Source organism: Macaca nemestrina, chromosome 17, assembly GCF_043159975.1.
Source record: "Macaca nemestrina isolate mMacNem1 chromosome 17, mMacNem.hap1, whole genome shotgun sequence".
Lineage (NCBI taxonomy): Eukaryota > Metazoa > Chordata > Mammalia > Primates > Cercopithecidae > Macaca > Macaca nemestrina.
The window spans coordinates 64,390,911-64,406,535 of NC_092141.1; the positions used below are offsets into that span (position 1 = coordinate 64,390,911).

The 15,625-nt window shown below is 38.5% G+C and overlaps 1 protein-coding gene and 1 long non-coding RNA gene across 3 annotated transcripts in view; one reads left to right on the forward strand and one right to left on the reverse strand.

Moving 5' to 3' along the window:
* Window positions 1–223: 223 nt before the first annotated feature.
* LOC105472200 (keratin 10) lies at window positions 224–4,696 on the reverse strand. 2 transcript variants are annotated; one of them, XM_011725224.3, is made up of 8 exons: window positions 4,068–4,696; window positions 3,158–3,240; window positions 2,636–2,792; window positions 2,388–2,549; window positions 2,174–2,299; window positions 1,647–1,864; window positions 900–1,265; window positions 224–591 (listed from the first exon to the last, which is right to left on the reverse strand). In XM_011725224.3, exons 1-8 carry the CDS (start codon window positions 4,665–4,667, stop codon window positions 585–587), a joined length of 1,719 nt encoding a protein of 572 aa, XP_011723526.1. In that variant the 5' UTR covers window positions 4,668–4,696; the 3' UTR covers window positions 224–584. The 2 variants fall into 2 exon arrangements, with proteins under 2 accessions (XP_011723526.1, XP_011723525.1); XM_011725223.3 differs by having other exon boundaries at window positions 880–1,265.
* Window positions 1,139–15,625, forward strand: part of LOC105472201 (uncharacterized) — a 49,090-nt gene continuing 34,603 nt past the window's right edge. Inside the window, exons 1-2 of the long non-coding RNA XR_011615837.1 lie at window positions 1,139–1,312; window positions 15,108–15,193. This is a non-coding gene — a long non-coding RNA (uncharacterized lncRNA). The remainder of the gene's footprint in view (window positions 1,313–15,107; window positions 15,194–15,625) is intronic.

Below are 15,625 nucleotides of genomic sequence, written 5' to 3' on the forward strand. Positions count from 1 at the left end.
TGTGTATCTTAAAGAGTAATATTGGGATTTATAGACTTTTTTACTTAGTGAATTTACTGACGGTGGTCTGAACACACATGATTAAAAAACTCAGAAAAGGCATGGCAATAGTTCTGTCTTCCGCATTTCTGGATACATCAACCTTCAACTGCTATGGTTTACTAATCTTTAATTTTAAAGAATATTATGTACTTAAGTAAAGATAAATTCTGACAAATTGGGATAGTTTGCATCAGTAAGAAAGTTTATTGAAACTCGTTAGTAAATGAGAACAGAAAGTTGTTTTTCTTTCCATTAACACTTTCTGGTACAGTGAAAAGAAGAAAATACAGAAACCACAAAACACCTTGTAGACACCTTATTTTCAGGGAGTGAACCTGTTTCCATAGACCATTAGGACAGAAGTGTCTTCTTGGAGACTTTGTTTTCCGTGCATCTGTATATAATGGTCTGTGTGAAGGGAGGACTTTCCTCTTGATGCAGCTCAATAGTAGTGTTTCTTGGTTTCTGATTCAACCATAGATGAAAGGACTCTACCGTCGGGTGCCACCTCTTCAATAATTGTCTTGATTACCCTGGTTTTGTTAGTATCTGAGTGAATGATGAAAAAAAAAATTACACAGTCTGTAGGGATCCTTAGCAATTAACAAGCAAATACTGTAAAAAGAAGGAAATTTCAACTTTACATTGCTAAGTCCAAAAAAAAAATGCTTAAGGTATAACATTTTGATCATGCCATTTTTCACAGTTGGTGTTAAGAGTAGTTTGTGAACAAATGCAAAGGGAACCGTCTCTAAGATTTTTAATTTTTTAAAACAACTCTATAGAGCTTAAAGCGCAAAAAAACCATTACAGGAAGTTAAAACTAATTCTGATTACCCCAGCTAGTTTCTGCTGACCTTGGTCCCTTAGATGAAGACTCGCCCACGGACCCAGAAGAGGAGGACTTGTGGCCTCCGCCGGAGCTGCCTCCGCCGGAGCTGCCGCCGCCGAAGCCGCCGCCCGAGCTGCCGCCGCCACCGGAACTTCCTCCGTGGCCGCCGCCGGAGCTTCCGCCCCCGTAGCCGCCGCTGGAGCTTCCACCCCCGTAGCCGCCGCCGGAGCTTCCGCCGCCGGAGCTTCCGCCTCCGTAGCCGCCGCCGGAACTACCACCGTGGCCGCCGCCGTAACCGCCGCCGGAGCTTCCTCCTCCGTAACCGCCGCCGGAGCTTCCTCCTCCGTAGCCGCCGCCGTAACTTCCGCCGCCGCGTCCACCGCCTCCGGAACTAAACGGGGTGAGGTCACATTCGGTTATCTCTAACGTTGGAAAACGGTAGGTAGGTTTCCAGTTGCCATTAATTTAGAAAATAAGCAAAACATGTCTTGAGAAAATAAAACCCTGCCAGGTATATATTTTAAAACCCTGCCAGGTGTGTATTTTAAAACCCATCCTTTGAAAACACTTTTGTGTACACAGAACTCTTAAGAATCATTTTGGGCCATATTCATGAGAAAGTGAGATTGCGGTTGCGTACTCCTTTTTCTGTACCCTACCCCCTCTCTTCCCTTCCTCTTACTCCCTGGCATCTTCTTGGGGTTTAGATAAGCCTTGCTATCTGGAATATTGAATAAAAGAAACTGCGATAACTTTTCATTTTAAAATTTACCTTCCCTCTCCTTCTAGCAGGCTGCGGTAGGTTTGAATTTCATTCTCCAGTCGGATCTTAATATCCAGGAGTTGCTGGTATTCAGTATTCTGGCACTCGGTTTCAGCTCGAATCTGTTGCAGCTGTTCTTCCAGAGCGGAGATCTGGGCCTGAATCTGTGAGAGCTGCACACAGTAGCGACCTTCTGTTTCTGCCAAGGAGGCTTCCAGGGATTGTTTCTGAAACGAATTTTTTTTGTGGCTTAGCGACTTACTTGTTCAATTGAGTATAGTGAAACTTACTTGTTTAGTAAGGCCTTGTATAGAAGAATAAGAAAATGAACAGAATTTGTTTTATGTTTAATGGCACCATTTCAGTTTCAGCACTTTTAGACCAATGCTAGTAGTACTTTTCCTCCTTTAACATAGAGCTTTACTTTTTCTCTTTCTTACCTCCAACTCTGCATTTTTCTGTTGCATTGCATATTCTTAGGTGAGCATGAAACTTTGTATGATAAAATTGAAGTCATTTCGTGAGAGTTAACATACCAGGGCCAGTTGGGACTGTAGTTCTATCTCCAGAGCTTGTACAGTACGTCTCAATTCAGTAATCTCGGATTTATGGCTGGACATCTGTTCAATGTTACTATCAATTTCTGTAGTCAGTTCCTTGCTCTAGAGTATTAAAAACAGGGAAAAAGATGAGGAAATTCTGAAATGATAAAACCACCATGAGTTTCACTATAAAGGAAGATTAATTTACCTTTTCGTTGAACCAGGCTTCAGCATCTTTGCGGTTTTGTTCAGCAAGTTGTTCATATTGGCTTCTCATGTTATTCAGAAGTTGAGTCAGATCAACACCGGGGGCAGCATTCATTTCCACATTCACATCACCAGTGGACACATTTCGAAGGTCTTTCATTTCCTGTTTGAGGAACAGAAAGATTTAATGGCTACACGAGGACCATAATGAACTCTCTTTGGCTGGGAAAAGTGTAACTTTTGTGTCACCTCCTCGTGGTTCTTCTTCAAATAGGCCAGCTCTTCAGTCAGGCTCTCAATCTGCATCTCCAGGTCAGCCTTGGTCAGGGTCAGCTCATCCAGCACCCTACGCAGTCCGTTGATGTCAGCCTCCACGCTCTGGCGCAGAGCTACCTCATTCTCATACCTGAAACAAGCATGATATCAATACTGAATATAACTTATATAGGGGAGATGTATCTGGGCAGAGACTGTTAAAAAGCAAATACATAGTTGATCTCATGTCATGGCAGTATTTGTCATGTACAGTTCACTTAGGAGTAATAGTGGTTTAATGGAAAAAAGCTTAACAGTTACTTTAAAATGAGTTTTCCTCCTTTAATATTGCCAAAAATGTAATACTGACATGGAAAATTTCTCAGATAACTCCAATACTATTTAACTTTGGGTGAATTCAGGAAAATGTAAATGCTATTGTGGGCATCCCAAGTCAGGTTAAAAACGACTGATGTATTCGTTGTGATAGTATTATACAATGATCGCTTAACTTACTTCAGCCTGAAGTCGTCAGCTGCCAGCCTGGCATTGTCTATCTGAAGCAGGATATTGGCGTTATCAGTTGTTAGGTTGAGGATCTGGAGGGAGAGGCACGGTTACTTAAGAAGAGGTCAGATGCAGATATGGCTTTTGTAGTGGCGTAGATGAACTCTGCACTTTTATGTTGTTCTCTTACAAAATCTTTTATTTTAAATATGAGATATTGCAGGCTTACCCATATACTTAGCTTTGAATTATTTGTTCTCTTGGAATTTCTCCAGTCTTGTATTTTTGTATACAAATTATTCCTTTCTGAAAACTAACTGGAATTATATAGATGTATTCCTGCAAGTGTGCCCTCCTCTTTTAGACTATGTGATTTCCATGTATTTCAGCCATGCTTTGGCTGACTCACACCTGCATTTGTTTAACTCATGATAAATACTAATAAATAAGTATGCTCTGAACTGGTACACAATGGGTACAATTCAGAAATTCCTTAGAGGCAAGCAGTATCCCACTTTCATACTAGAAAATTCATTTTTCTCACCATGTTGGTACTGAATATGGCTTGTTATCAGTCTGAATAACATTTTGTCCTGATTCATTTCATGATTTCTTTTTCAGTTTCTACATTTGTAAATGACTTAGCATATTTTAACTGTGGACTCATTGTATGCTCATTAAAACCTAAAAGTTCTTAGTAATCTGCCATCCTCTTAAGACAAGCAGCACACATGCTGGATGAAGATTGCCATGACCATACTTTCACAGATGTTTATCTTTGATGAGACTGGGTTATTTTTGAAGCAAGAAAGTAACATAGGTAAACATAATGAACAGCCACATTGTGCTTAATTTAAGATTCATCTGTCTGGATTTCATGGACAAGATACTTAAAGCTGGATTTAAAAATATCTCTTACCTGATTTTTAAGGTCATCGATGGTTTTGTAGTATTTGCTGTAGTCACGAGGCTGCCCCTGGTGTGAGTTGCCATGCTTTTCATACCACTCCTTGATTTTGCCTTCCAGCTCATAGTTTGATTCTTCCAGAGCCCGAACTTTGTCCAAGTAGGAAGCCAGGCGGTCATTCAGATTCTGCATGGTTACTTTTTCATTTCCAGAGAGAAGGCCACCATCTCCTCCAAATCCACCACCAAAGCCTCCTCCAAAGCCACCTCCACCAAAGCTGCCCCCACCGAAGCTGCCACCTCCAAAGCTGCCCCCTCCAAAGCTGCCTCCATAACCCCCACCAAAGCTGCTACTTCCATAGCCTCCACCAAAACTACCTCCACCAAAACCTCCTAATCCTCCATAGCCACCTGATGAGCCCCCAAAGCAGCCCCCACCAGAGCTCCCACGGCTAAAAGAGCCACTACTAAACCCCCCTGAGCTAAATCCTCCACCAAGGGAGCCTTTGCTGCTCGAAATTCTTAGGGATGATCCTCCTCCTCCTCCTCCTCCTCCACCTCCTCCACTGCGGGAGGAAGAATAGTGCTTGCTTGAGCTGTATCGAACAGACATGGTGATGCTGTTTAGCCCAGGGAGTGCCTGCTACCAAGGACAGTGACAAGCCTTTATGTATATACTGACAGGGTGTGTCCATATGTGTTAGAGTTTGCTTACTTGCATGGTTTTCTTTTTGCCTACTTAGCATCTTTGGCTTATGATTGCATAAATTATCTTCAGTAATAACCAATCCCAATATGTACAATTTTGAATTTGCCCGAAGAATAAACAGGAGGTTTGCTATGTTGAAATTGAAAATGGGTGGAGTTCAGATGAGCATGTTTTATTATGCTTTTCACCTGTTGAAGAACATTGAGCAACTGTTAAGATCCATTTTTCTCAGCACTAATTCAGGTTGCATAGAATGTTTGCAAAGTTTGGGGAAAAAAAGTTTCAGCTACAAAATTATAGTTAAGATAAGATTTTTCAAATTCATGTTTTAAACAGTTTTAATTGGAACAACAAACAGCATAAAGTCTGGCAGAATCATGCTCTAATAAGGTTCTTGTAGACAACTGTAGGGAATCAAAAAGAAAAAAATTCTAAAAATTTAACTAGCATCAATAGTTGCCATATATAAAACATTAAAACCATAAAACCACAATTTAGGAGATTGTGTTTGTAGGGGATCTTTTAATTTATTTGGCAAATGAGAGTATATTGATATTTTGCCTAAGAAAGTGGAAGTAATGATTTTAGAATTTTCTAATTAATGATGACATTATTTTTAGCATTAAAAAATCTGAAATCATGACGTTATCCTGGATTATTTTGCCTTTTAAATTCATCATAGTTAAGGTTTCTTTGAAGACCATAATAATGCAGAAAATCTGCATTATTTTCTTAGCATGAAATATGAAGAACTAACTTGTAGTACTTTACACTAAGTTCTGATTGAATAAAAAGGGAAAATTTGGATATGTTATGATTGCAGGTAAAAATTTACTTGCAAAAATGTAAATCCATATTAGAGAATGGTACTTGCACCAAATATTATGAACTAGACTGTGCACATGTGTTCCCAAGCTAGGTTCAGTTTCTCAACAAAAACAACACATTTTCTTAGATATACTGTGTACAGAATTTGGTATAACAGTTTGGTGAAGTAAATTGGGATTTTGGTACATTGTATAAGATTATATCTACTCATAGGCTATGACATTGCTGTTGTTTGGATGTATATATTCATACATGTTTTACAATTACATAGTGCTGTTTGTGATACTATGATTTAAAAATTTCTAGAACAAGCTGTTGAGATAGGAATGGTGGTTATTATTATTTCTTTTCTTTCTGTCTTTTTTTTTTTTTTTGAGACAGAGTCTTGCTCTGTCGCCCAAGCTGGAGTGCAGTGGCGCAGTCACGGCTCACTGCAAGCTCTGCCTCCCAGGTTCATGCTATTCTCCTGTCTCAGCCCTCTCGAGTAGCTGGGGCTACAGCTGCCCACCACCACGCCTGGATAATTTTTTGTATTTTTAGTAGAGACAGGGTTTCACCGTGTTAGCCAGGATGGTCTTGATCTCCTGACCGTGTGATCGCCCGCCTTCGCCTCCCAAAGTGCTGGAAGGCATAGTTATTTCTAATTTATAGAAGAGGAAGTTGAAGTTGAGAGGCTGTGATTTTTCCACAAGACATGGAACATGTGGTTAAACTGCAGTTAGAAGCTTGGTCTTTTAACTCCTTGGTTCTTTCCTACTTTACCAATGTGTATGTATATTATCTGCTCCGGTGGATTTGGTCTAATGGAACTGAATGACTCTAATTCTCATCATAAACTTCTCCAAATGGGGAAAAAGAGCAAAACAAAAGAACTTAGAATCATGAAAATATTGAAAGGGTAGTGATTTGGCACACACTCTGCCTTTAGTAATTGTTTTTTCAAATTAAGTTTATAGCTGCACATTTTGGTTTATGAAAACTACAGAAGTAGTTTCTGCAGGGAAGGGGAACGTGGTTGGGAGCATTAATCAAATGTTATTGTTAAAGTGGAGGTTACTACCCAGCAAATCGCAACTCTTCCAACTTGTTAGCACATGCAAGTGGGGCAGTAGTTAGAAGAAAAACTGAAACCCAACCATGGGAATTGATTCTTGATGAAGATAGCCTACAGTTAAAGAAGGCTATGATAAATCAGGATAGAAAAAGAAAAAAAGATTCCAGTAACTTCAGAGAGGATTTTGAAACCTTGATATTAATGAAACCTTTTTGGAAAGAAGCATTTTAATTAAAGAGAGATTTTTATTGATTTTACCTATAATTAGCACAAGTTTTGGATCTTAGAATTACCAATTTTGTTTTAGTATTAGCCTATAATGTCTCCCTCCAGTGGAAAATATAAAAATTCCATCTCCTTTCAGTTAATTAACAAGTGGTATGAAGAGATCTCTGTTACAATCATATTAAACCAAAGAATATGTGAAAGGGAGTCTTTGCATAAAAGTACATGAGAACAAATACAGGTATGGAGGGCCTTCTAATACTATAACGTTTAATTTAAGCTACCTTTACTGTTATTACCAAAGATTACTTATTAACTTGTATACTGTAGAAATTGATTTGTCTTTATTCACGCTGTCATTTGTTGAAATCAGCCATTGGCATGAGTAAAATTAAGAGGTGCCACATACTAATTTTACAGCTAAATTGGATGAACATTTATGATTCTAGTCTTGGCACCATTTACACTTGATTGCTATAATCTACTGTAACTGTATTTTCATTGTGCGCAGTTTTTATTGTGTCTCTATGTAAAGCACATTGGTAGGTATTTAAAAGATAGAAAAGTGAATGAGATACAGCTCCCGTCCTTAAGGATCTTGCCATAGTTACAGTCTAATTGAGAAGACATGACATATACCATCAGCTTAAGCACTGTATGCTGTATAAATGGAAAATGATGGTGGGGCTTGGATGTGTAGGGGGAAGGAGTTAACGTTTCCTGAACATCTGCTATGATCTAGATGGTTTACTTTTCTTTATTCCTCCCCTAGATCCTCTAAGATAGGTATTATTACCTCATCTAATAGCTAAAAATCTAAACCTTAAAATGTTTTCCAGATTATGTATTTGTTTATTTATATATCAGCAGTGTCTGTGTGACGACACACAGCCTGGTTTTGAATCAAGAGATACAGTTACAAAGGTGCTAGTTTTCATGACACCAGACTGGCACTCTTAAGACCAGTGAGCAAGGGGTCATGTTGGAATGGGGCCACCTGACAGAGTTTCATGGTGCAGTTGAAATTTAAGCTGAATCTTGTAAGGATGAGTAGGACTTTTCATGTGTGCAACAGCAGAGAGAAGACTGTTCTGGGAAGTCGGGACTGTGAAAATGCCAAGCAGGTGAAGACACTGAGTGACCAGTTTGGCTGGAGTAGATCATCCATATATATTAATTTATTCATTCCTTCAGCAGGTTTTATTGAGCACCTGCAGTATGGCTTGGGGAATACATAGGTGACCAAGATACAGTTCCTGCCTTTCAAGGAGTTTACAGTCTACTTGGAGAGGCAAACAAACATACCCATGAATCAGAGATTATAATATAGGGCAATCTGGGCTACATTTGAGCAATGTTCAGGGTTCGGAGGAATTGCAGAGAGAGGTTCTAACAGTCTGGTGAATGTGGTTTTTTTTATTGTGTGTGTATGTGTATATGTGGTGTGAGTGCACGATGAAAGAATAGTGAAGGAAAGTTTGGGATTGAAGATGAGTTTTGGTTTAAGACGTGAATTTGAGGTAATACCAGGGTATTCACGTAAACATGTCTTTAAGCAATTATGGGACTGCAGTTAGGGAGAGTGTTCAGAATAGCAGACTTTGGAGTTGGTTAGGATCCCTAAGGGAAGGAATTTAGAGAGAAATGTACAGAAGGTCTAATTCTGAACTTTTGGAGTCACTTTAGGGGCTGGGAAGAAGAAGTAGAGCTAGAGAATAATCCTGAAAAGAAGGACATCTAGGACCAGGCAAAGGGGGAAAGAGGATCATTGAAGCCAAGGGAGAAGAGAACGTGGGTGAGGTGGTCACCCGAGAGGTCAGTGAAAGGGTGGGTTGAGGAAAGCAGTTTGGAACCATTGGCATCCTTCCAGAGGACAGTTTTAATTGAGTAGTGGTGGGGCAATTCATGGTGCATACCCAATATTGGAATTGATGACTTTGCTTATGATATTTTGTTTTCATGTTGTCCGGTTTATCAATTTCTTCTTTAATTGCTTCTGAACTTACTGAGTCTGGTTACGACGGGTATAGGTGCTATTCACATGGGGTTTATTTGGCTGGAGCTCTGGAAGCATGTTTTGGATTCAAATTTGTTATCAGTTTGACTTGTCTCACTGTTAGGATTTGGATCCTTTTTATTTCTTCTTTATTTTGCTTCAAGTAAAATCCTGTTTTGAAGTTTCTAGCTGAAAATTCTATTTGCAAGTTTCCTTTTCTGATTGAGATATAATACATATAATTGAGATGTAATACATAGTTTAGGTAGTTGCAGAAGGACAAATCTGGTAATGCAGGTTATATCTCAATATGGTAAGGTTGATCTAAATATTTAGAGTTTTCTGTTGTTTATCACAAAGTTTAAGAGGCAGGCATTTTCTTTTTGACTGTTCTGTGACTGTGCAAATTGCTTACTATGCTTTTGTGATTACTACCCACGGAGTCGAAACAGTGGAAAATTGTATCATTATTTGATAGATTTGGTACCCTCTTCTCAGATAGCTAATTGTCGGACAACTAAGATATCAATTGATAAAGTTCATGTCTTCTCATTAGTAAACTTCTAAAATTCAGAGATTCTAAATCTACAGACATTCCTGTATCAATTTTTCTGAAACTTCTGGGACTCTACTGTGATGGAAGCCACAAATATATGGAAACTGCTTGAAGGCTGTGAGGGTAGTGTAGCAGAGTAAGTGGGTGGGCTCTGGCGTCAGACTGCTGGGGTTACAATCCAGGCTTCACCATTTATTGTGAGGTTTCATCTCAATGTCCTCCTCTCTAAAGTAGAGATTATAATTTTTCTTACTTTGTGGAGTTGTAGCAGGAGTCAAATGAGTTATTAAATATAAAGCATTTAGAACAATGATTTGCATGCATAGAATAAGCACTTAATGAATATATTTTTGTGGCTATTACTGTTTTGTGATCTCTGTTTGCCATAGGTTAACCCACTGTCTAACCCACAGGATGCCTTCAAAATAGGAATGAATGAAAGGATAGGGTGAGAAGTTGGAAAATGGCTTGTGAGGGAGGAGAAAATGGCTGGAGAGGAAAGTAGGGTGGGGAAAAGGTGTTCAGTTTGATAACTTTTGCGATAAACCGTGCCATCTGTTTTTCTTTGAGTGACACTTCCTTTCACTTTAAACTTCATTTCTTTATCTCCTACATCCACCAAGGCACTAATTTTGTCACCTTCTCTTTGTCATGGCTGATGTATTCGTTTCTTTCTGCGTAGCCCCACTGTAACTGCCCTAATCTGGGCTTTTACCACTTCTCTTGAAGATCACTTCACCAGCTTCTGAAGTGGTTTTCTTGACTCAGCACTGTCAATTAAGATCTGTTCACTGCGGCAAGATTGATGTTCTCGAAACAGTATTGTCGTCACTTCATCAACATACTCAGACCTCTTGTGGACGGATTAAGTCTTCTCCATAACCTTGCCCCACTCTGTCTGTCCAACCTCATGCTCCCTGCGGTGAGTCAGGGTGGGGAGTGGAAGGAGTGCTGCATTTTCTTCATAAAGTAATTATGTGGCCCTGGGCAAGACACTCAGCTTTCCGTGTCTCAGTTTACTACCCTATAAAATATGGATAGTAATATTAAATATTAAAATATGGATTATAGTCCATGATTCAGTGAAAAAATGTGTGTTAGCATCTCCTTGAAAAATCCTTTAATTACTTAATCCTTTAAGCAGGCCTTTCTTACTCTTGGCTAATATACTATGCTTTGTTCCATTTTAAGGCCTGTGTTTGTTGCTCTTGGCGTAGAATGCCCATCTTCTACTTTGCTGTTTATTCAAGTTATTCTACCTCAACTCCAAACTCTGACTTAAATGCCATCTCCTTCACGAGAGTTCTCACCATTAGTCTCTGCTTCATGGCTGTCTCTTTCTTCTCATTTCCTATGTTGAACAACTTGGTGTTTTATAATTTGTTATACTATTCTGGCCTCTTTCTTAGTGTTCCCAATGCGATGCAACGTTTTAGTTCCTTTAGAGAAGGGAGGGTGCCTCTGCTCTTGCTGCACCCAGTACTCATTGTTCTCTGAATGTTTTCATATTGCTTCAGTGCCTTTCCCCACTTTCTTTGCCTTTATTTTTTTTCTCTAAACTCTTGGCCTGTATGTTTTGGCAATAGTGCAAGTTAAAAATTTAAATAAAGGCTGGTTGAAGACAACTAATTTAATTTTGCTTTAAAGGAAATTATGATACTTTTTGATGTAAGAATGTGTAAGAATGATAAGAAAACCAAGATTCTGCATAGGAATTTTAAAATGCCTTAAAGTATATAAAGATGTATTCCTTAGAATGGAAATACACTGAATATATTAAGAAAACATTTTAGCCCTCACTCTTTCCTCTTCATTAAAGGTCACTATTTTTTTGTCTTGGATCTGTTGAGATTATCTTGATACTAGTAACCTGCTAAAATATATCTGTAGTTTTATTCTAAAATTTGAATTTTTTTTCATACATCACATCAAATAAAAAGCTTCTGCACAGCAAAGGAAACAGTCAACAAAGTAAAGAGACAACCCACAGAATGAGAGAAAATATTTGCAAACTATCCATCTGACAGAGGATTAATAACCAGAATACATAAGGAGCTCAAATAACTCAATAGGAAAAAAAAATCTAATAATCTGATTAAAAAATGGGCAAAAGAACTGAATAGACATTCAAATCTCAAAAGAAGACATACAGGCTAGGCATGGTGGCTCACACCTCTAATCCCAGCACTTAGGGAGACTGGGGCGGGAGAACTGCTTGAGCCTAGGAATTCAAGACAAGCCTTGGTAACACAGGGAGACCCCATCTCTACAAAAAATAAAAATAAATTAGCTGGGTATGGTGGCATGTGTCTGTAGTCCCAGCTACTTGGGAGACGGAGGTGAGCCATGTTCATGCCACTGCACTCTGGCCTGGGCAACAGAGTGACCTCAAAAAAAAAAAAAAATACAATGGCAAACAGGTATATAGAAAGGGGCTCAACATCATTGATCATCAGAGAAATGACTCAAAACTGTGCAATGAGAATGTAATTCTCATTGCAGTTGAATGTAATAATGTAAATTATTACAGTCACACTAATTTGTTGTATATCTCATCCCACTTAAAATGGCTTTTATCCAAAAGAAAGGCAATAATGAATGCTAGTGAGGATATGGAGAAAAGGGAACCCCCTCGTACACTTTTCTTGAGAATGTAAATTAGTACAGCCACTATGGAGAACAGTATGGAGGTTCCTCAAAAAGCTAAAAATAGAACTGTGTGATCTAGCAGTCCCACTGCTAGATATATACCCAAAATCATGGAAATCAGTATATCAATGAGACATCTGTACTCTCATTTTTTTTTTTGCAATACTACTCACAATAGCCAAGATTTGGAAACAACCTAAGTGTCCATCAACAGACAGATTGATAAAGAAAATGTGGTACATATACTTAATGGAGTACTATTCAGCCATAAAAAAGAATGAGATCCTGCTATTGCAACAACTTGACTGGACCTGGAGGACAGTATGTTAAGTGAGATAAACCAGGCATAGAAAGATAAACTTCTCATTTGTGGGAGCTAAAAATGAGAACAATTGAACTCTCATAGAGGTAGAGAGTAGAATAATGGTTACCGGAGGCTGGGAAGAGTAGTATAGGGTGAGGGGGCTGGGAAGTGGGGATGGTTAATGGGTACAAAAATATAATTAGATAGAACAAATATAATCTAGTATTTGATAGCACAATAGGGTGATTATAGTCACAATAATTTATTGTACATTTTAAATTAAAAGAATATTATTAGAATGTTTGTAACACAAATAAATGATGAATGCTTGAGGTGATAGGTACCCCTTTTATCTGGGTGTGATTATGCATTGTTGCCTGTATTGAAATCTCTCTTGTTCCCCCTGAATAATACAGTTACCATGGATCTATACAAAGGTAAAAATTTTGAATTTTTTTATATTAGGAGAATTGACAATTCTAGTTGGGTTTCTGGCTAGCTAGCCTAAGAGTATGTTGTAATTTAAGGATTAACTATAACACAGCTTAGCTTTTAAATTTCATTAGTATGTCATAAATTTCTTTTCAGGTAAATTAATTTCATTTTGTAAAAGAGAATTGCTCACTATGAGTTAGCTGCATTAGGAGGAGAATTAATTAACATAGAACATAAAATAGAAACATAATATCCCTTTTAGTTTTCATAAAAAACAGTGAAGCCGAAAGTACCAAACAAACAATTCTCTACAGACTCCAATTTTAAAATATTGAAACTGAACATTGTCCAAAATTCAGTGGCTATTTTCTCCCCCTCATAAATCTAAGAAAATTCCTTTAGGTCCAGTTGTGGTTGCTTATCCAATTGGTCATTTCAAGGATGGCTGGATATGAGAGAAAATAACATTATAATTGGGTATAACTTCATAATTTTTTCTTAGAGAGTCTGGACAGATCATAATTTTTACTTAGAGAGTCTGAACAGAGAAAGTTTTGGATTAGAAATGGTACATACAGAGGTTAACATTTACAGTGAAAGCAGTAATCCCCCATTCTAATGGTTTTAAGTGAATATATGTAATGTGCTTAAATTTGAAGGAAAAAGTCTTAGGGAGTCAAATTAATTTCCTAATTTTAAAGGTTTTTAAAAAGTACTTGACCTTATGGACTCAGACAACTAGTCAATTTCATAATAAATGGACCTCTGTCTTTGAATCACTTTTTTTTTTTTTTGGTAAGGGAGTTGTAAGAATGGTAGAGGAATAGATTTAAATAATTATTTAAATGTAACACACAATAGTAACAGAGAAAATGTACCGTAACCAGTCTGTGGCTTCTTTCACAAGGCTGACGATTGATAATGCCCAAAGAACTTTTGATGTCTTGTGTTAAACTTATTAAACAACTCTGCAAATAGCATTTGCAAAGTCAGTCCTAAGATAGAGTTGATAGAGCTTGTTGAGACTTTTTTATGTTCCAAGGCCTGTCCTAAACTTTACTTGCATTTTTGTCTCATCAAATCCTGTTGGCAACTTTATGAGGGAAATTTTATTTTATTTTATTTATTTTTTTTGAGACGGCGTTTCGTTCTTGTTGCCCAGGCTGGAGTGCAGTGACGCAATCTCGGCTCACCACAACCTCAGCCACCCAGGTTCAAGGGATTCTCCTGCCTCAGCCTCCTGAGTAGCTAAGATTACAGGCATGCGCCACCATGCCCTGCTAATTTTGTATTTTTAGTAGAGACAAGGTTTCTTCATGTTGGTCAGGCTGGTCTCAAACTCCTGACCTGAGGTGATCCACCCGCCTCAGCCTCCCAAAGTGCTGGGATTATAGACGTGAGCCCCCATGCCTGGCCAGAAGTTTTATTTTAACTAAAATTAGTTGGCCAGGTGCAGTGGCTCACGCCTGTAGTTCCGTCACTTTGGGAAGCCAAGGCAGGAGGATTCGCATGAGTCCAGGAGTTTGAGACCAGCCTGGGCAACATGGCGAAGCCCCGTCTCTACAAAACGCACATACACACACACAAAGCCTGGTGTGATGGCACGTGCCTGTGGGTCCAGCTACTCAAGAGGGTGAGGTGGAAGGATCGCCTGAGCCGGAAAGGTCAAAGTTGTAGTGAGCTGTGATCGCACCACTGCACTCCAGCCTGGGTGACACAGCGAGACCCTTTTCCCCACAAACCCCCTCAAAAAAGAAAAGAAATTAGTTAAAATTTAGCATGCCCAAAACTATTCAATAAAGGGACTTTGGTGGGATTTGAACACAGACCTATCTTCAGAGCTTTTTAAAAACACAATGATTAACTGTTTTTTCTTTTTTTAAACACACTGTTGCTGGCTTAAACAATGAGTAACTTCTAAAACTCTTTTGAAATGAGCTAAAATTGTATTTTTCGGTCATGTGACTTGGAAAATTAACAAGAACATAAGGGATTTTAGTTTCTTTTTCAGACTAGACAAGCCTTCCTTATCATTCCTTTTGTGATGAAAAAATAGACTAATTTGAAAAGAAAAAGAACTAATGAGGCAAGATGTCCTGCCCTGGAAGAGATCAGACTTGTAGGCCTTGTCTGTTCCCAGGTGAGACTCTGCCCTAACTTCTTGAGGGTCCGTCTGGCATGGGTTTATGGAGATTCCTAACTCTCTGGCAGACCAGTCATTAAAAATAACAAATCACAGCAGTTAGCCACCATGCATAATTGAAACATTAATGCTTTTATAATGCTGGCTTTTTCAGATGGCGCTAACACCCATTATGGAGATTAACCACTTTTCATCGGGTTTTTAACTCTAAGTCTTGAGGAATACAACGGTGAATGCAAGGTGTGTATCTGAATTAATTTAGTAGTAAACTGTGACATGGAGGGGTTCTGTGCTTTGAAAGTTTCCAACTTATATACATTCAAAAACTATTAAACTTTTTGCTGTCTCTCCAAATATTTTCCATATTGATAATTTTGATTGAAATGTGGAGCTAGTTAGAATTTTCTAGTCTAAAGCTTAGATATAAATGAGTGCATATTTGCAGAGCTATAAGATGTTGCATTTTTTTTTTCTTGGCATCTGGAATATAAATGCTAAATTTGGTCTAGTTAGAATTTCCTACTTCCCTCCCTCCCCTGTTTACTTCCTTCCGTCTCAAAACTCTCCAGGGATGAAGACTCCACAAGCTATATTGGGGTAACATACTGTAACAGTGGTTACTTTCAGTTTCTGTCAAACTAGATTAAAAAGAAGTATCACATGTTCTCACTC

Coding starts and splice junctions, on each gene's coding strand:
- LOC105472200 (XM_011725223.3), bottom strand. CDS start 4,667: ATGTCTGTTCGATACAGCTCAAGCAAGCACTATTCTTCCTCCCGCAGT. Junction 2,793..3,157: donor GCTGACGACTTCAGGCTGAA/GTAAGTTAAGCG, acceptor TGCTTGTTTCAG/GTATGAGAATGAGGTAGCTC. Junction 2,300..2,387: donor AAGCCTGGTTCAACGAAAAG/GTAAATTAATCT, acceptor TTAATACTCTAG/AGCAAGGAACTGACTACAGA.